Source organism: Lytechinus variegatus, chromosome 19 (genome assembly GCF_018143015.1).
Source record: "Lytechinus variegatus isolate NC3 chromosome 19, Lvar_3.0, whole genome shotgun sequence".
Classification (NCBI taxonomy): Eukaryota; Metazoa; Echinodermata; class Echinoidea; order Temnopleuroida; family Toxopneustidae; genus Lytechinus; species Lytechinus variegatus.
In genome coordinates, this window is record NC_054758.1 from 1,307,904 (window position 1) to 1,329,979 (window position 22,076).

At 34.7% G+C, this 22,076-nt stretch overlaps 1 protein-coding gene across 4 annotated transcripts in view; it reads left to right on the forward strand.

Moving 5' to 3' along the window:
• LOC121406057 (carnitine O-palmitoyltransferase 1, liver isoform-like) overlaps nucleotides 1–20,983 on the forward strand; it is a 51,981-nt gene extending 30,998 nt beyond the window's left edge. For 2 of the 4 annotated variants that reach the window (XM_041597065.1, XM_041597063.1), the window contains exons 11-19: nucleotides 1,823–1,894; nucleotides 6,939–7,075; nucleotides 9,287–9,437; nucleotides 9,632–9,796; nucleotides 11,219–11,353; nucleotides 11,931–12,083; nucleotides 12,605–12,718; nucleotides 13,334–13,426; nucleotides 18,488–20,983. In XM_041597065.1, the coding sequence (XP_041452999.1) occupies nucleotides 1,823–1,894; nucleotides 6,939–7,075; nucleotides 9,287–9,437; nucleotides 9,632–9,796; nucleotides 11,219–11,353; nucleotides 11,931–12,083; nucleotides 12,605–12,718; nucleotides 13,334–13,426; nucleotides 18,488–18,562 (1,095 nt within the window). In that variant the 3' untranslated portion in view covers nucleotides 18,563–20,983. The remainder of the gene's footprint in view (nucleotides 1–1,822; nucleotides 1,895–6,938; nucleotides 7,076–9,286; nucleotides 9,438–9,631; nucleotides 9,797–11,218; nucleotides 11,354–11,930; nucleotides 12,084–12,604; nucleotides 12,719–13,333; nucleotides 13,427–18,487) is intronic. The other 2 variants (XM_041597064.1, XM_041597066.1) reach the window with 2 other exon arrangements.
• Nucleotides 20,984–22,076: the final 1,093 nt, after the last annotated feature.

Consider the following 22,076-nt stretch of genomic DNA (forward strand, 5'->3'; position numbering starts at 1 on the left):
CCCCCAATGTAAAGAAAAAATGCAACGTAATAACAAAGTAACAGTTTTACTATTTAAATTGTAAGAAAATATTAAGAAAATTGTTAATGGTAATAAACTGACCATCTTTTTCTTAATTGCAACATGTTATCATTATCGATTTGGACACAACATTCTGAAGTTTAATCAAACTATTAATACCAGATTGATGGAAATTGTATGTGGCATTTCACTGATCATAGACAATATGAAATTATTCATTTTAATCAGTAAAAGTGTATAAGGCCAAACAACTCATTCTAGGCGAATGTATAAAGTTACGGCCAATTTTTTTTTTATTATTGCTGTGGCATAGAACTATACTTGAATTCAATGACACAACCTTCATGATCTCATTCTTACTCACTTCTCTAATCTTGGCTTTCAAAAACTCATCGGGTGATCAGTTAGAGCTGCATAATTATGAAACCAAATATCTCTGAAAACATCCAGCAGTATTTGTTACAAGTTTGGATCCTCCATGTGCGAAGTACACCCCTGAAGTATCTGAATGGTCTGGTCCACTTTCCCAGCCACTTTTGAACAATTTTTCTGGCTCGAGAAAGGGTCATTTCTTCAGATATGGATCAATCATTACCAGATTCTAATAGGTGTATCCTCTGAATGGGAGAATTGGTGGGTGTCTCATAAAGCTGTTATGAGCGACTTTACGAACGACTGGTGATCCTTTCTTATGCTAAATGGTACACACCAAATGTTCATTGGCGATGGTTTAGCACGTAAAGAAAGGATCACCAGTCGTTCTTAAAGTTACTCTTAACTTTCGAATAGCTTTATGATACGGCCCCCAGGTGGGTGTCTCTAAAAGCTGTTTGTAAGTTATGAGCGACTTTATGAACGACTGGTTACCTTTACCTATGGTAAATGATGCACGCCAGATTTTCATGTAGTTTTTGTGAAAGAATCTTCTGTCGTTTGTAAAGTCGCTGGTAACTTACGAACAGCTTTATAAGACACCCTTCCAACCTCTCTCAAGTAATGTTTGATGTTTTCACTCTGGTCAAACGGCATTATAAATGGGGCATTATTTCATTAAACTTGTCAGGGATGGCAAGTCGTCATTATTAGACCGTTACCAAAGTAACGGTCAGTGACCAGTGTTTCTCAGCCAATCAAACTGAGAATTCCACTGAAGTTGTCAAAGCTGACAAGTTTCATATAATGCCCCAGGGTCCCGTAACACAAAGCTTAGCGATTAATCGTACGCTTGATTTTTGTGATTGATTATACATGTACATTGTATGCAATGGAATCAATCGTAGAAAAACATTCTACAATGATTGTCAAGCTTTGTGTTACTGGCCCCAGATCACCCGATTGCAGTTGAAAGCCTCTCACCTCATAGGCCCGAATTCACAAAGGTCGTTTTGAAAACCCACGGTTGAGTCCATGGTTTATGCAGATTTCCTGTATAAATTACTCGTAATTCAGCGTGTGTATAAAACATGTCCAATGGTGATGCGCGCTTTTGTCACAGTGCGCCAAATTGACGCCTGTTGCCGTGGTTATCCATGCTATTTTATTCATGAGTCAACTGTTTTTATTCATGAGTCCACTCTTCAAACAGTGGACTCATGAATAAAATAGCGTGGATAACCATGGTAACAGGCGTCAGTTTGGCGCACTGTGACAAAAGCGCGCATCAGCATTGAACATGTTTTATACACGTGCCCGGTAAAGGGTAATTTATACAGGAAATCTACAAAAACCATGGACTCAACCTTGGGTTTTCAAAATCATCTTTATGAATTTGGGCCATAATCTCAACTAATCATTGCTTCAGGAACCACTACGTGAGTTTCTCCAGAACCAATCTATACCAGCCTGGTTCAAGGGAGACCCTTTCGCACCAAAGGTAATCTAATCAATCAAAGTCATCTTTATTCTCTGTCTGAAAGGGGTATCCAACCCAGGTGAAAAGTTGTTTTTTCATACAGTACATGTAGAAAAAAATGTTCAAGAAGCAGAGCAGTGGAAGTTTGAACAGAATCAGGCAAGACAATAAGAAAGTTATGAATGTTTAAAAGGGATTTATTAGACAAATCATAAATCACTCCTCAGTACTTTGTATGGTGAATTCAAATTGGCAACACTGGTGATGTCATTTGGATGTTGGGAAGTGAACCAATTTTCTGTATGCTTCATTATACAAAATAACCAAAAATATATCATGTTTACCCCCAAGATATGCTCAGAATGTTATTTTTCTTTCATGTCAAGAGTTGAGCCCCTTTCACAATTGGTGGTGCGACTGCTCACAACCGTTGCGATTGTGTGCTACATATATTGTGATCAAGTGATCGCAAACGATCTCAAGAGCGATTGTGAAAGCCCCTTAAGACACCTAGCTTTGTATTTATTTTTGCCTAAATTGAATAGAGGCTTTTAAACCACTAATTAATGATCTTGATTATAAAATACATGACAAATCAGGGATTGGGCAGTTGTCCCTGCCTCTTGTCACTATCTACAAGTTGCCAATTTGAAATTTGCATAGGATAGTGATCTCACTTTTTAAACATTCTTATTCTTTGTCCGATTACTTTCAAACTTTTCCCATTCTGATTCTCTTGATATTTTTCTCCTTCCTCACATTATCATGGTTGGATTCCCCTTTAATCTTCGGAGTAACGATGGAACAGTAAGAAAACCCACATTCCGTTGTCATGGGAATATGATGGTTGTTTATATTCCGTTGTCATCGGCCAGGGTTACAAGTAATTATTGTCTTGCATGAACACGACTGTTAAAACATTTCCAGTATGTCGGTAATATATTTACATTATTTTGTCTAATTATGTACATCTTAAGCTAACAGCTTAATAAACAGATTAAACTAACTTCCAACTTTCCTTCCCCAAAATTCCATATTTTCCCATTTTGTAAAAAATTCTTTCAAAATAGATTGTTTTGCAGGGCGATGCATTAGTATTTTGAATAAATATCAACGGTGTATTTAGATGAAATTGGGGTGCTGCATATACATGTATACGACAAAGGTTCCATGAAGCTTACAGTTTTGCAAGTGAATGTTTACCAAAAAAGGGAAAATTTCAGGATTGTGGGATTTAGAAAAGAAATGTCATCACACCAATTAGATGAACTTCTCCAGTGGTTGGATAGGTAGATAAATGGAAAGAAAGATAGACACTGTATGACATACATGTCATCTTTTTTTTGGGGGGTGGGTGAAGATACATACGTAAAGGTTGATAGTTAGGAAAGAATGAAGAGAAGGGATGTAATAAGCAGGTAAATTCATATAATAATAATGAATATTAAATGAGTTAAGACTTAAGAGAGGTAGTGTTGGGGAAGCGAAGGAGTGAATTACATATGTATTTGAATAATAATAATGAATAACAAATGAGTTAGGAAAGGCAGTTTAGGGGGTAGTTAAACTGTGAATTATATACAAGTATATTCAAATAATGATAATAAAATAATAAATGGGATAATGTTCTAATGTTTAGTTGGCTTAGACAATCACGGAGGTAGTTTACGATACACCACTACTTGATGTTCTGTAAACCACTTCTGTGAATAGTAAATGATATTCAATGATCAATTTCTTTATCGTTGATAATATCTTAATACATGAGATAAATGCAAGAGGTTGACATTTTTTCTTTCTCATTTGCTCATCTGCAACCTCCATCAATTCAATGTAAGTTCCTCTCGAAAATATACATGTAAGCTTCAGCACATAATTATTGAGTAGCCTCAAAGTCACATGTAGATCGTAGCTTGTACATGTAGTTAGTCAGGGTGCTTCATAATTATGCACTTTCCCGATTCCCCGGGGCAAGTAAAAGTTAGAGTCGGGCAAGTTTTTTTAAGTAAAGCCCCCAAATTATGACTTGCTCGAATTTGGCAAGCAAAATTCTCATAGTCTAATGACCAAAATTTGGGTCGATATCATACGATATTGACCCTAGTTTTGTTCATAGCAATAACAAGGTAGATCAGTTCATGTCAAAAGAGAGGAAAAGGTCAATGGTTTACAAAATGCAATACTTTCTTTTGAAGAGATGATACTTTTTTTTTTCAATTATTTTTTCGGGTAAGTGAAATAGAATTTTGGGCAAGTATATTTGAACTATTTAAAAATTTACTTGCCCGACTGGGCAAGTGCTTCTAGAAAGTTATGTAGTACCCTGTTAGTGTACAGGGATGCAGTCAAGCTTGGAAGTTCTGAGTCATGAGGCCGCTGGGGAAAATCTTCTCCTTTATACTTCGTACACGTGACTTAGCCCAAGGTCAGCAAAATGTGGTCTCGAGGCCAGCCATGATTACATCCCTATTAGTGTAATATACATGTAGCATGCTGTAGGTGTAAGTTTGCTGAATATATCAGTTCTCACATTTCTAACCATATTATTTAAGTTGATGTTATCTAGCTTGTAATTTATTCCATGTTGTATTTCATTATTTTTTAGTGCAGTAACCCTCTGCTATTTGTACATTATAAAATGCTTTAGTGATAACTTGGAACTATACTCATAGCATTGCCTTTTTTGCATAATACATTTATTTTGGTGTATCCATCATCCAGGCTTGTAAAGTCGTGTCATTTTATCATTATTACTTTATTCTGTAAAAGAACTTCATACATTCCACTCCATTCAATTTACATGTAGATGTATGTATTTGCAAATTTTATTAAATGGACTTTTTCATATCTACATACAATAATAATGACAGTACTCCACCGTCATTTACTGCAAACACAAGCTTTAAACTCTCACATATTTAATTCTACTAACATGTACATGCTTCATTTATTTGCCAAATTTTTCATGCTATAAAAATAATGGTCTAACATGTCCGTGTGACTAACGATCTAAACTCCAGTCCTACATGTATTTTAGCTATCCACAAACTGGCTTATCCTTAGCTTTTTGTTTCCACAAATTAACATATTAGCTCATTATGAGAGGGATGTCTGACAACAGCAAAGAGTGAAATGTTCAATGTGAATTAATCTGCAGGATATGTCTGCTCTAAAAGTTTGTTTTTTGTGGCCTTTTGAAAGAAATATACCTTAATATTTTTATTCTGTATTCATTCAGTATTGCTTATTGATTTTATTTTTGTTCAACGTTGTTCATTAAAGAGAAATGCCAGTAGTTGCAGTAAACACTGATTTCATGCGAAAGTCTGTGAAACCAGGCTTAATTGTCAGAATATCATCGAGGATTTAAATCTGGTACAGTTACATAAACTGAACTTTGTGAAATCTTGAAATCTATGCAGAAAAATGTTCACATTGGAGATCACCACACAGCAATTACACAATTTCTTCCAGAATCCTCTGGCACATATTTTTTATTCATACAGACATTTGGGTGGTCATTATATTAGATTCTGTCAAAAGTCATTTTGAGATCGTTACCAAAACTGGAATTTATCTTTAAATCATACATGTATTTTGCAGATTCTCCTTGTATCCCACACTGGTTCCTTGACATTTGCTCTAGCGATAATTGCTCTGCTCTAAATTATGCAATGGCCAACTGCAACCCTGGGTTTAACACTATACCCACTGAGATGCCAACCGTTCCGCAGTCAGATAAAAGAATTACAATGTGAATAACTAAACCGCTTGACCAAGTGTTTTTTTTGCGAGACAAAACATGTTAACAAAAGTTTTTTTGCTCATTCATTAAATCGGGAAGTAAACACTGATTTTACATTAGAACACGTCTCATTAAAGGTCAAGTCCACTCCAGGAAAATGCTGACTTTAATGAATAGAGAAATTCAAACTAGGATAGTGCTGAAAATTTCATCAAAATTGGATGTGAAATAAGAAAGTTAACGACATTTTAAATTTTCGCTAATTTTTCACAAAACAGTGATGTGCACAATAAGATGAGTCAGTCAATAATGTCCATCACTCACTATTTCTTTTGTTTTTCATTGCTTGAATTATACAATATTTCATTTCTTATTGATTTCACACTCAAGACCAACTTGACTGAACCATATAGTATTAAAAATGCTTATTCCACATTTTCAGGGAGGAATTAATCGTTGTTTCCCTTGACAATGGGGAGAAAATTAGAATATTTCATATGTACAACAAAAGACAAAAGAAATAGTGAGTGGATGACGTCATAGTTTGCATACGAGCCAGGATGTGCATATAACTGTTTTGTGAAATTAAGTGAAACTTGAAAATGTCATAACTTTCTTATTTTACATCCGATTTGATGAAATTTTCAGTGTTATGCTTGTTGAATTTTTCTCTTTTTATTCAAATCAACTTTTTCTTGCGGTGGACTTGTCCTTTAATATTCCATCAGGATTGACAACCCTAACCCATTATCTTGGATGAAATTAAGCCAGGGGCAGTGGTCGCATGAGCAAATGTCGCGTCACCCCTCACCTATTGGCTATATTGACCCCCAGTAAAAACCTGTTCTGAAATACATTGTAGCAAAGTTACAAAATTGGGTTAAGTTACAAGTCAGCCATATGTGCGTTTAGTTGTGTCCTTAGTTCCGAGTGAGTTCTGGAAATAATCAGTGAGTTCTCAGCATGTTTAATTTGTGTGTGTAACTGGTTTATAATTCCTACATGTTGGCCCGTATTTACAAAAAAACTTGTTTTTGTAATAAAAACCCCTCAGACTATGCAGATTTCAAAGGCATGATTGCGCTTCATTTAGTGTGCACATTGAGAAAGATCCAATGATAGATTGCACATTTTGCTGTATAGGGCAATAAAAAACGTAGAATTAAGCATAATTATACATTACACAAAATGAACACTGTCCATGGTTGTATACCTGGTTGTATGTTAAACCCCATTTTGTGAATTTGGGTTGTTAAGTTTGTTTTCAATTTATAGATGACCTTTGACCTGACCTTTGACCTAACCTTTGACCCCTTACAGGATGAGGGTGACGGAAAGTTAGACAAGTATGCGGCTTCACTTCTTCACGGCAACTGCTACAACCGCTGGTTCGACAAGTGCTTCAATCTCATCGTCTTTAAGAACGGTCATATGGGAGTCAACGCAGAACATTCGCTGTAAGTCAATGAAATAGAATGTATTTCCTTAAAGGGGAATGAAACCTTTGGAACAAATAGGCTTGTGTAGAAACAGAAAAATCAAAGAATAAGAACAAAGAAAGTTTGAGAAAAATGGGACAAATAATGAGAAAGTTATGAGCATTTGAATATTGCAATCACTAATGCTATGGAGATCCTCACATTGGCAATGCGACAAGGATGTGTGATGTCACTGATGAACAACTTTCCCTTTGGTGGACTATAAAATACCCTCAAAATGTCTCTTTTGGCATTTTCTTATGATGATACAAACTCTTTATCCATGATGTATTCTTAAAAAATATGTATTACATGCCCTCATGTAGACAAAACACATGATTTATGGATAGATGTGATAAAAGAGGCAATTCAAGTGAAATATATACTAAAGTAATGGGGAGAGTTGTTCACAAGTGACATCACACATCTTTGTCGCATTGCCAATTTGCTATCTCCATAGCATTAGTGATCGCAATATTCGAATGCTCATAACTTTCTCATTATTTGTCAGATTTTCTCAAACTTTGGTTGATCTGTTTCTTTGATTTTACTGTTTTCACACAAGCTATCTTGTTCCAACGGTTTCATTCTCCTTTAACCCCCCCCCCCCCCCCCAGCAACCCGAACCCCCTCCCCATAGTGTTTAATCTTAATTGCCTGTATTCAGAAATCGGGTTTAATTTTTTTACTCTGGTTTAAATTTGTGGTTTAACTATTCAATTCAATTCATCTTTATTTCACAAGCCAATTAAAAAGGCTCTTTTTAAAAACAACATACATACAATATAAACAGTTCAAAGATAAAAATGTAACAATGAAAAGTAGCTCATCGCAAGATATATAAATGTTCCATAAGGCATTGTGGTAAAATACAATACATGTTAACTAATCATTACAGTGATTGCGAGGCACACCTAAAAAGGCCTAGAGGCCTGCAGGCAAGGTAGCCTGAATAGGAAAAAAATAGATGGTCAATAGTGGCAATAGTGGCATAAATCTCTCACAGTATAGTTTCAATACATCAGCTCATTTTTCTCTCAAATCATTCTTAACTGTTTTGGAAGGATAAATAAGATGGCTTTCTTCACCATTCACGAGTTAGGAAAGAGCACAGTAAACATAAGAAACAAACAATGTAAAGAAGATGCTGACATTTTTGGCTTTCCATAATTTTTTAGCACCAGAGTTTGACCATTGTCTAAGTTAAAGGGGAATCCAGCCTAAGCCATAAAATGTTGTGTTGGGAAGGAGAAAAATAAATTAAACAGAATGGTGAAAGTTTGAAAGAAATCGGACCAACAATAAGAAAGTTATAGATGCTTTAAAATTGAAATCACTAATACTATGTAGATTTCAAATTGGCAACTGAGTAATTAAATTATGACAAGGGCAAGGACAACTTTCCCATAGGCCATGTACTTTATTATCAGGTATTTGTGGTTTTCTCCTAAGTACCCATTCCCCTGGGGCAGTAATCTAAATATAACCCAGGTAGTATATTGTTTTATGTCCTCATGAAAGAAAAATATAATTTGAAATAAAACTTTTGGAAAAATTCCATTTTAGCCATAATATGTATTGGAGTACATGGAAGAGTAGTCCTTGCCTTACATCACTATGACATCCCTTATGCTGCCAATTTCAAGTCTACATGGGTATAGTGATTACCAATATTTACAACTTTTAAAAATTCATAACTTTCTTGTTGTTTGTCCAATATCGTTCAAACTTTAACCTATCAACTTGTCTGATTTTTCTTTTCCTTATAAAAACAAGTTTTTATTTGGGTTGGATTCCCCTTTAAACCTACATGTAACTACAGAATACGGGCCATTGTCTGTCATATGGGAGTCAATGCGGAACACTCACTGTATTAAAGTCAATGGAATAAAATAATTGATTTCCTACATTTTCAAAATTATGTGCATCTTTGGAACCACATACCCAGGTGTCGCAAATTTGATCTTAAAAGATGTGGAAGACTTGAAGGAAACAGGCGAAATGTCACAGCTAGAGCTTATGTTGCAAAAATTCTGATGTCAGAACATGTTGAGTGCTTACAATTCTGTTTGTTTTAGAGCTGATGCTTCCGATGTTCATATTTTACATCCTTATTTTTTGTTTTAAGCGCTGATACTCCAATCTATATGCTTTAAACCTTTCAATTTGTCTTTTTAAAAATACTTTTAGGGCTGATGCTCCGATCTACAGTCACACGTTTGAGGATGCTGTCGCAGAGGACATCCTCTTCATGGGTTACACTCCGGAGGGACACACTAAAGGAGAATCATCAAGAGTGCTGAAACCCCCTCAGAGACTACAATGGGAGGTTCCAAAGGAGGTAGGCCTAATGTAAAGTAGTTGGGGGGGAGGTGTAGTCTGCAGGCACAGACCCTGATTGAAAGGTTGGTCTAGACAAACTTATATAAAACTCGCTGTTTCTGAGAGAGGAGGCCTTCTGTAAAAAAAAGTCATTGTAGGCGTTACATTCAGATTGTTTGTAATAATCTTTTGTTTTTCTTTTTGTGTTTGCAGTTGGAAGACATCATAGATACAAGCTACCAGGTCGCCAAGAAGCTTGTGGATGATGTTCAGATTCACGTCCGTGTTCACAACAAGTTTGGTAAAGGTGCTATGAAGAAGTGTAAAGTTAGTCCAGATGCTTTCATTCAGCTTGCTATGCAACTTGCCTATTACAGGGTAAGTACGAATTCTGAGAAAAAAGAAATTGCTGATATTATGAGACACATACAAAAAAAAAATTATTTTGGTTTATTGCAAACCTGCCTACTGCAGGGAAAGTACAAATTCTGAGAAAAATAATTGAAATATTTCAAAGAAAAATTCAGAGTCATTTTGGTTTTTGCAGTTTTTTAAAACAGTTGGGAGACTGACACAAACAAACGTTATAAAGTAGACATAAATTCATAACCTAAATTATGAATGTGATAAGTAATGTTGAATGATGAAATAATAATGGTGAGTTACTCGATGTACATGATATAGGAATATTGCACCTACAGTGGAATTATTCTGTATACATTGTTTACGTGACAAAAAGGTTACCACTTAATCTATAGAATAGAAAAATTGTACTTATGATGACTGTTGAGACAAGAATAGAAAAGAAAAAAAAAACATCAAAAAGAGGAAGGTTTTATAGAACAGTTGATCATGTTTGAAAAAAGTATACTGCAAGATAAAGCATTATAGGTATGAAGGATTCATCTGGTCATGTATTTATGATACTTATAGTAAATACTTTATGGCAGTGAAAAAAATACAAAGGAGCACTTGAAATGCCCAAACGAGCCATCAAAGCAGTCGATCAGTTTACCAACAATCGCCAACCGAATATTACTTTTACCCTAATCAAATTTTCGCCAGATGTTGATTACTGATTGTAGACATTCGATTATTAAAAGTGTATGGCCATAATCTTAGATATATTCGTGATATTTGACAAGGAGCAAGATGGAGATGACAAATAAAATTTCTGCTAAAATTTAATGAATTCCAAACACTAACTCTTTCAAAACACGACAAAGACATCCAGCTGTCTTGATGTGCATGTCATTAGGAAGTGTACTGGGACACTCGTTAATTATGTATGATTACTGGTAGACAATGTGAAGAGGCCAATATTTTGTGATCAATGATAATCCTGTTCAAACTATTCGATTGTTTCCCTGTCAAGCAATTGAATGGTCAAACGGGTATTCGTCCCAGGCCTACAATTTACATCTCATCTATAGAGTACCGAAGTGATGACGTCACAAAAAAACATTTTGGGGGGATTTCAGCTTTTTTGATACCATCTTTCTGTTGAACATGATGAAATACCACTACAACCCAAATTTGGTGGGAATCGGTCCATAGAGCCTTAGATATGACCTCATAAATACATAATTAGTTCCATTGAAGTCAATGTATTATTGGCCTGGCTCTTATTGTTCGGAACCAGGCAAATATACATTGACTTCAATGGGGCTATAAAAAAAATGCTCAAATTCAAAAAAGGAAAATTGATGACGTGACATTAGGTACTCTATTGTCCCTTGTTTTCCTTCTTTTAATCATTTTTTTTCTTCTAATATCATGCAATTGTTGTTTGTTAAACAGGATGCCAGTCGTTTCTGCCTGACATACGAGTCATCCATGACCCGTCTATACCGAGAAGGTCGTACGGAGACCGTCAGGTCATGCACAGTAGAATCATGTGACTTTGTACGCACCATGGAAGACCCTGATAGCACAGTGAGTGATTATTCTTTATCTTTCTGGTCCAACCCTTTCTCTGCACTTTGTGCGCCTCGGAATAGAATATTTCTAAATAGATAGCGCTATATGAATGCCTATTATTATTATTATCTATTTCTCCTTGTAATAATCCTTTTCCTGTAATATTGATGATAATTATGATATATAAAATAATGCGTCCATGGGCTGTTTAAACCTTACACTATTTGAAATAGAGAAAACAAATTTTTTTTGAACCCCTCGCATTTAGACCTAGACCAAAAAGTGCTTTATTTCCAATTTGTCCAATTGTGAACTCATCTACTATCATTTGGTTTACCATCAATTTGTCCACTCACCACATGGTCTTCTTTCATTTAGTCTAATGCCATTCCGTCTAATAACCAGTTGGTCCAATAGCCATTTAGTCCATATACCAATTGATCTGATAGGCTGGCGATTGTTATGTTGAGACAAATTTAAAAAAATACTCTTTTTTCCTTCTAAGAATACATTCTTTTGTAGAAGGTTGGCAAGTTTGCATAAAGCTTTCTTTGAGCTGGTCTTGAAATTTTGAATTTTTTTTTGTTTACAGAAAGAGGAGAAGTTGGCCAAGTTTAGGATTGCTGCTAACAAGCATGTACAGAGCTACCGTGATGCTATGTGTGGCAAGGGAGTTGACAGGCATCTCTTCTGTCTCTATGTCGTCTCTAAATATCTGAACCTTGATTCACCATTCTTGAAGAAGGTATGAGATCAGATTTATTTCCAGTTTGTCTAATGCCAATTCGTTCAATGACTAACTCATCTAAAATTTACCATGCATTATCATGATTTAAAGCAGATTGGAACTCGGGGAACAAGTTAACTTGTAAGAAAAATCAAAGAATCAAATTAATGTCCAGCAATAATTGAACAAATAGTAAGAGAGGTTATAAGCATTCTAAATTTGAAATGGCTGATGAGGACATCATCCCATTGGCAATGCGACAACATGTGTTCCAGTGATCGTAGAACATTTAACAATGTACAATCAATCGTGAAAATAATGGGTACGAGTAATCGCTTACCTTTTATGTTAGTTGGCCCAGGTATTTTTCTTATTTCATATCAACTTTACAAAGGGGGGAGTTTTATATCTGTAACATCACAGATTTTGGTCTTCAGACTATTCAATGAACAGGTATCTAAAAGTAATTGAGTTTGTAACTCATCATGTGACTGCTGTTCAAAGTGTGATTATATTCATTTTCTGTTTACATTTTTAAGGTTTTGAGTGAACCATGGCGCCTATCTACTAGTCAGACAGCACCCTCACAGTCAGGGAAAGTCAACGTCAACAAGAACCCAGGATGCCTGTCAGCAGGAGGAGGTTTTGGACCGGTAAGGTTTCATCTTATTATCTTTTATGATGTCACAATGGATTGATTGACTTTGTTAAAGGGATGGTCTTGGCTGAAAATATTTATATCCTAATAAATATAGTAAAATTTCATCAAAATCGGACAATATATAACAAAGTTATTGAATTTTAAAGTTGATCAATCATCATGAATATTCATTATGTGGGCTGATGATGTCACATCCTTACTTTCCTGTTTCTTATGTTATTATATAAATTCATAATTGATTCATTTTTTTGTACATCTGTAAATGATGTGTCTCCATTATAATGAAATCAGTTGCGGTAATAAATTATCAATGCACTTAATCAGATGTCAATCCAATTGTTTTATTTCTTGGGAGAAAAATTGGAATAAACCCAATTTCATATAATAAAATACAAAAGAACAAGCCTATCCCACAATACCTCATAATTATCGTAGAGTGAAGAGGGATATGTGATGACGACCGAGTGTTGATTGGCGAATCGTTGGAGGTCTGACAGGTATATCAAATACCTCATAATTATTGTAGAGTGCTTAGGTACATGTATTTTTGATAAAGAAAGTGATTAATGTTGAGCAAGCAAAGATTTTCATTTTATTATGATAATAGGTTGCTGATGATGGTTACGGCGTGTCTTACATCATCGCTGGAGAGAATCTTATCTTCTTTCATGTTTCATGCAAGAACACGGCAGGCAACACGGTGAGACAAATTTATCTTTGAAAATCGCAATGATTGGTCACATGACACTATGGCCCATATAAGCCAGTTCGTAGTTCCTTTCTGCGCATGATCAAAAGATTCTACGCATGATCAGAAGAAGGTCATTTGTACTAAAGTGACATGGTGCTTTAAAATCTAATGAAATAAGCACCAACTTTGATGTCTTGATTATTCATATATTCTTTTGAATTGTCGTTTTTATTTACATCCACAAAAAACAATGCTTCCACGAACGACTGTTATTTCACAGTTTGTCAAGTACATTGTGCAACATGTTAAGATATGCATTCAAAGTAGGAATGCAACAAATACCTTCATCAAGTGTTCATTGGTGTGCTATTCTAGTCACCTGGTCTATTCAATTTCTTCATCCTGCTATGTAAGGCAAGCTTACATAATATCGTGCTTTGAAATCTGCCTATCATGATGAAAGAAATGAAAGGTCATTTGACCAAAATTGCCCATGAAGTAAGTACGAACTGGTCTATTCTGAAGTCAGGTTTAATTTAGACTCAGGTTTAAAGTATGGATAGCCAATTGTTACACAAATCACTAATGATAGAGATATCATATTTCAGCTCATTTGGCTCTCAAATCTTTCATAATTATCTCGGAAGTGGAAAAAGATGATTGTCTTCACCATGGATAAATCAGGAAAGAGCACAGTAAATATAAGAAGCATCCAACTTAATAAAGATTTTGACACATTTGGCTTCCCATAATTTTAGCACAGAGTTAGACCATGGTCTAAGTTTAACCCGACTTCAGAATATGTGCTTATTAGTCTTATCTAAAGTCTCATTCATTTTATTTTACCTTTACAACTTAGCATAGAATATGTCTTGATAGATCAGCTCTATTGATTAATACGTATTCGTCATTGTCATCTTTAACACATAGCACTGTGCACATATTTTGATAGATGAGTATTTGTGACTGAAATGTATAAGAAGATTTCCTGAATTGTAAGCCTCTGCAATAAATCACAAAGTCTGAAAAAAAATAAAGGTCAATCTTCATTATCACATCATGGTGCATTAAGATCAGGGGCCCGTTTCATAAAGAGTTACAACTGTTTTAACTACCATGGCAACAAGGCTCAGCAGCCAATCAAAATCATGGTTACCATGGTAATTGCCATAATACCAAAGTTACAAATGTTGCAACTCTTTATGAAATGGGCCCCTGATTTATTTACATAAACCTTGCTCTGTGAAATGATTAAAGGACAAGTCCACCCCAACAAAAACTTGATTTGAATAAAAAGAGAAACATTCAACAAGCGTAACACTGAAAATTTCATCAATATTGGATGTAAAATAAGAAAGTTATGACATTTCAAAGTTTCGCTTCATTTCACAAAAACAGTTATATGAACGAGCCAGCTACATCCAAATGAGAGAGTCGATGATGTCATTCACTCACTATTTCTTTTGTTTTTTATTGTTTGAAATATGAAATATTTTGATTTTATCGTCATTGTCATGTGAAATGAAGTTTCATTCCTCCCTGAACACATGAAATTCAATTATTTTAACATTTTGTGCTTCAGGCAAGGAGGTCCCAGTCTTCAAATTCGTAAAAATTGAAATATTGTATAATTCAAATAATAGAAAACAAAAGAAATAGTGAGTGAGTGACATCATCAATCTCTCATTTGGATGTAACTGGCTCGTTCATATAACTATTTTGTTAAAAATAAGCGAAACTTTGAAATGTCATAACTTTCTTATTTTACATCCGATTTTGATGAAATTTTCAGCATTGTGCTTGTCTGAATTTTCTCTATGGATTCAAATCAACATTTTTCTGAGGTGGACTTGACCTTTAACCCTAAATAGACTGGGCTATTTCGACGCCTATAAAGACTGGGGGGGGGCTGATTCAGCCCCCCCTTATGATCTCGGCCGTCGATCGCGCGATTGCGACGAAAATTGGCACACGCGTTACCCATGGCATTATCTACAAAACTATAACATCAAATTCGGCAAAAAATCTCATGTCTCATTAATTATGCTAATTTATGCGTAAAATCATAAGTTTGCTCTAATTAATAAAATAATGCCCCTGAAATGCTAATTTTTGTTTCACATACTCTAGATAGGCATCTGATCAAATTGATTTAAAAAAAATTTCAAAATCAAATTTATTTTCTTATGTATTCTATTGTTTTCTAAATTTCTTATGTATTTCTTTGTTTTTCGACTTTTTGATTTTTATTGTTTTTTCAATGGAAATTGTCGGGGACTTTATTTTGACCATAAACAAGATAAAATTAATTGATTTTAAGCAGTAAAAGGAAAAATAATGAAACATTTATGAATTTTGGCTAAGAACACTATTTGCATTGGATTTGTACACAAATTCACGTTTTTGAGTAATTTTGGGTCTGCATGCACTTACAAAATGTTGCGTAATTTTGGAACCGCGTACCCGGGGGTCACAATTTTGGTCTCAAAAGTTGCGCGAGACTTGAAAGTAAAAAGTCAGAGAGCGACGCGGTCAAGAAATTTCGCACAGCGGATTTATTGCGAAAAATGTTGAGGGGGGGGCTGAATCAGCCCCCCCAGTCTTTTTAGGGTTAAAGAATTAAGCTGAAATATGACCACACTGGTGATCACCAACACAGATAATCACATATGGGACTAAGCCTGAGTCATATCGATTATTTTGAAAACCGGTGTTCGACAGCTCTAATTCGATCGAACATCGATGCATCGAATATTGAAGGCGGGGAAAATTTAGTCTTTTGTTTTTGCGTCGATGCGATGCGCTTTGCATACTACGCACTGACGGTATGCGCTGGCGTTGGCCGGGTGAGCGTTGCACAAGCAGATGACAGAGCAAAGATCGTTTGTATTTTCCATGATCACAAAACACACAAGAAAGGCCGGGGACCAAAGCAGAATTCTTCCCAAAATATCTTCAACAATGATATTTGCAGATGACAACATATAAGTTTAAAATGAAACAATAATAAAGACATGAATCACGCAGAGTCGATCCGAATGATTTTCGGTCAACTAGCATTCGCAGTCCATTCACCAGCCCCGTCCGCAGCTCCGTACACTCACTCTCCCGAAACGACAGGCGTGCTTGACATCAGCGCCAGCAAACAAGTGCAATCAACGGAGAGCGCTGTAACTTGCCTGAGATTGTGTAGTTGGATCCAAAATGAGCTCCAAATAAATTTATGGGAATAAATACGTAATTTTCTCTGGATGGTCATTTGAATTGCTATTCAATGCTGATATAACGATTGTGAGGAAAGATTGTGGAATATGAGTTATGACGATGTTCGAGAATTAATCCTGATAATGACAATCCAGTTTTTTAGACGCAATTGAGCATGCGATCAAAATAAATATGAATGTTTCGAATCGAGCCCTAAATTCATCTAAATTATTACGATTTAACAAGATTTTATGGTCATACTAAGAATATTGACGATGTCAGCAAAGTATGTTATGTTCATATGGAAGAATTAATACTGGGATTATTTCTATTGTTATTCCATCTCTGGACGTCTCTCCATAAAGCTCCGAGAAAATAAGCACAATGCGCATGCGTGTTCGATGACGTATGACATATTTTCCCATTCATGAAATCAGAGCCCAAAGTTGGGCACAAACTAGCTTCAAATTGATGGGGAAAAAATATCAAACGCAATTTTCTCTGTTTTGTCATGTAAAATGTTATTATATGGTGATATTACGAACTTGAACAGAATTATTTGCATGTAGACAATGTTCGAGAATCAATCCTGACGTGATGATTATTTTTTTTAGACAAGTGCACTAGCTCGACTCAAGAAGTCAAGTCGATCGTCATGAGATGTCCGCCATTGAAAATTGAAACGAAATACAAACGTTTAACATCAAGCTCTAAATTCATATTAATGATTATCATATGCAAATTATTGTTAAATATTACGATTAAATAATGTTCTATGGTCATGATATTAATATTGTTCATGAAAGCAAGATTTATTTTACGTTGATCGCGTCAATTTCCGGCCATTTTCTGGTTTGATTAAAGAACAGTACTGCGCATGCACGATCGGTGGCCATGAATTCATGAATTCATCGTGCATAAATTATCTCGGCACGAGCAGACGAGTAAGACTCGAACTATGATCGAAATAAACTTCAAATTAATGGTGAATAGCATCATAATTACTCATTCGGTTTCATTTTGGGGGCAATAGAAATCAAGTAAGTAGTAGTAAAGTTGGACATTACTGATATTTTGATGATTGATTGTGTAAACCAAACGAATCGGCCGGCCGACATATTTTTTTTTTTTTTCGATGCACCGATTTTGCAAAATCTGCACCGGTGAACACCGATTTTAAAATCGATTCGACTCAGGCTTATATGGGACAGTGTATTATTATTATTATTGCTGGGGAAAAGACCCCACATCTGGCTTGAATACATTTTGTACTGCCAATTTCTCAGGAATTACACATTTTCTACCATAATTATTTGGCAAATATTTTTAGATAGGTATAAACAATTTGGTGTCATTTTATTGGATTCTATTTGAACTCATTTTAGACTGCTACGACATCTGGCATTTATATGTTTAAAAGTGTGAAAGTAAATGAATCAATGAATCCATTGGGCGCATCGTGGTCAAGTGGTTCTGACTCTCGCCTTTCAAACGGTGGGCCGTGTGTTCGAATCCTAGCCATGGCGTGTTTTCCTACAGCAAGAAATTTATCCACACTGTGCTGCACTCGACCCAGGTGAGGGGAATGGGTACCCGGCAGGATTATTTCCTTGAATGCACTGAGCGCCGGTGATGGTAGCTCGAGCTAAAGCCGGGGTAATAATAGCAAGCACTTTGTATCCTCAGGCAAAAAGCACTATATAAATCGTTATTATTGTTATTATCATAATTGTTATTATTATTATTACAATTATTATTATTATTGTTATTATTATTAGTAGTAGTATTAGTATTATTATTATCGAGAAGGTTTGTACATATATGTAACATTAAATCTTTTCTTTTTTTCCTTCTGCTTCTTTCCAGAATGCTATACGCTTTGGAGATAACATCGAGAAAGCCCTGGCTGACATCCTAGCCATGTTTAACAAGGATAACTAACTTCATTCAAGTACAAACCAAGACCAGCACAAAATTGTATTATTATTCATTCAGCAAAAACCCAAGTTCAGGAACAACCCTAGTCCAACCTCTGTACACTAGTACAAAATATCATGTTGTTGTGTACTGTGCTATGAAAGAAAGCCACTTCCCGTTTTAGACAATAATGCATAAGCTACTTTTCAATTCCATCATGTTATGTAATTTTGTTTTGGAATGTTATGCACATATATCTTGGAGTATATACAGCAAAGAAATAACTGAATTTGATTGAATTATTAGCAACCTCTATAATGCTCTCATTTAATATGAAGCAGGAGTTATAATTTCCTAGATGATATGGTGCTTATACAGGAGTACCTGAAACATTTGCAGGATTTTAGTAAGATAACCAAACTGATGTTTTTTTTTTTAAACAGTTATAGGATTATTGTATTAAGATTGGACTTAAGAATCAAGGTAATTAAAATGTATTATAAACCATTGACTCAGATGATAGTGTGTTTTATGTACCTCTGTCTATGAATCTTGCCCTCTGATTGGTTGACAATGGAGCTGGGCATTAGACTATGTCTTGTGCATTAGTCTAACATACTATCTACATACATCTATACTATATATGCATGTATTGCATTGCCATGAAATAAACCATATATTCACCACCTTTCACCGAATTGCGAGCCTGTTTTGTGAAGGGACTTTTTTGGGTATTTTATCCTGCAATATCATGCTATTTTATTCGATGGTTACCATAGCAACGATGCTTTTCAGCAAATCAAAATCGAGGGCCAGTTGTCAGATTTGAAAACATGTCGGACGACAAAATGTAGATGAAATGCTCTCTGGGTAATACATTTTTAGTGACGCAATATAAGCATTTATTGCCTCTGTGGTTATAGTATATTTCCTTTGTGATATCAAGTTAGCACTATGTACCTTGAGTTGTCCTGTGGTATATTGCAAATTCTAGATATCTGTGGTCAATAGTTTGAACTATTCTAGATCTCTGTGGTCAATAGTTTAAACTATTCTAGATCTCTGTGGTCAATAGTTTAAACAATTCCCCCTCAGTGCTGTCATATCTTATATACTATCCCATGAATATATTTTTGTGTTTTTACTATCATTGAAATTGTTTTCAAAATGTTCTAGGCTTTCCTGTGTCATGCTGCATATTATTTATTGGTTATTTTGTTATTCTGATGTTTAGTAACATAGGCAAGTAGTATGTCAGAAAGTATTTTCTTTATCATTGCTTAGGCCTATATTTTTCTATGTCCATACCGTATTATTAAGTTTATGTGATACTTCTATATTTTTATTTAGTGCATTCTGAAATAGAAAACTTTACACTTATTAACACTTAAAGATCTATCCTGCAGTCTTGAACATACAAAAATAGTTACTGGTAGAAGCTAGTTAATTTGAATACCGGTACCCTCATATTTAACTTGATAGAGGCATTTTGAGCAATACTTATAGTACCTGTAATATAAATAATATTTAGATATAAAATGTGAATCTGCAGAGTTGAATGAGTACATGTGCATAATGTTTTCGATTTGAATAGTTTGTAAAGCTTGACCCCCCTGTAAAGCAAACTTTTTTTTTTTAAATGACGTTCTTATAAAAAAATGACATAAATACATGTATTATTATTATTAATATACTGCACTTTTCCCAGAATGGCCCAAAGCACTTACAATAAGACATAAATGAATATGTACATATGTACACAAATGTACATATGTACACAAATGAATATGTACATAAATGAATATGATAATAATAATGATATCAATATTTTTAGCACATTTGATTAGACATTTTGATGTACTTTACATCAATCTCATCATGTATTATGTATGATCCGCTATTCACATGATTGTAAGCAAAGTTTTGAAGTGTTTCAAATTGAAGTGATGAACGAATGTTTTTTTTCTTCTTTCCCAAAATGTTTCATTTGATATTGTCAAGATATTAAAGTAAACTTCCCAAGATGAGTTTACTAATCATGTTATTATTCATTTACATTGTTACCAAATGCTATTTGATATCAAACACGGTTTATATCTTTCCTTTTGGGAGAAGTACGTGTATTTGAAATACACTCTGTTTCAGAAATATTCTAGTTCTGCTGCATGTTATTTATTCAAATTTTGTTGTTGTTAAATCCTCTTTTATATGGAGATTAGATTCAAAGAAATAAAAACGTTTAAAGAGAGTGATGCCAAAAGCACTCTTGTATGAATTAAGTGTTTGTGAACGGATGTCCATGTAGAATATTTTCTTGCCGTTATTCTATACTGGTATGGTATCGCTATGTGTTGGCCTTACGCAAGGTGTGTGTTGAGGAAAAAAATCAATCGGCCTTGTGGATGTCTTTTATAGTGCTATTAGGGGATGCAACAGCACCCCCCCCCCCAAAAAAAAAAAATGATTGAAAATGGGGGCTACCAATGCACTTTATCATATGGGAAAACCTCTTTATAGGAACATTAAAAGAGTTGGGGTTTGGCCAGGATATTGTTTGATCTTCTTGTCATGAAAACAAATAAAAGGGATGACTTTTTCTTGAAATTCTAGGTATAAGGTTTTGTGACCCAAACCAAAATTGCTTGAAGATGTAATTATTATTTGTAGTAATCAAATCAAAGGAAATATTTGTTGAGTGATAAAAGTATTATTGAAAAGAAATTAATGTGTTCCCGAGTTTCCTTTCTTGAGGTATATTTTGAATAAGTAAATTAAGAGCTGATTTTGATTTGTATAATATGTCAATTATTTTGAGGGAATTTGGTATCTATCTTGTCTTTAGTTTCATTCACAACCGACGCTGGCTTTATATTGATAACAGTTGCTTTTAGATGTAATGCTTTTAGAGGCCACTGTTTTTAGTAATTTTACCTCATACTTACCTCATTCATTCTAGTTCATTTTTAAGGCGACCGCACACCTTACAATTGGTCTGCGCCTCAGTTTTAAAATATACGTATTAGAATTTGATGCTAATATTGAGACTTGGAATATCTTACTGTGTAATGTTCGAAATCATCTTCCGAAAACCTTTGTTCAAATCTGTGACTATGCTATCATCCTTAGAATAAAAGCAAATTTAGTATCTAGTCGTAATGACGTCAAAGCAGTTGTACGATTGGCTATGATTTGAAACTAATTTGGCCTTTACTCCAAAATACATGTAAAGGCTTGCAATCTCTCAAAATGGTATTATTAGTATTCTTTCAATTTAATTTTAACCTCAAATAAAATGATATGTTCCATTCACATTTTCGGAAAATGAGCAAAATGCGATTTGTTACAAAATTGGATTGCGAACAGTCGTAAGGTGTGAGGTGGCCTTTGCACCTCTGTCTTATGTATTGATCCTTTCTTGATCCATAAGGAGTCAAATTTTATGGTTATGTTCCATCATCCAGGCTCTTTTTAATTACTCTTGTACGACTGATATATTTTTATGCTTGTCAAATTGTTCCTGGAACAAAATAACCTCTAT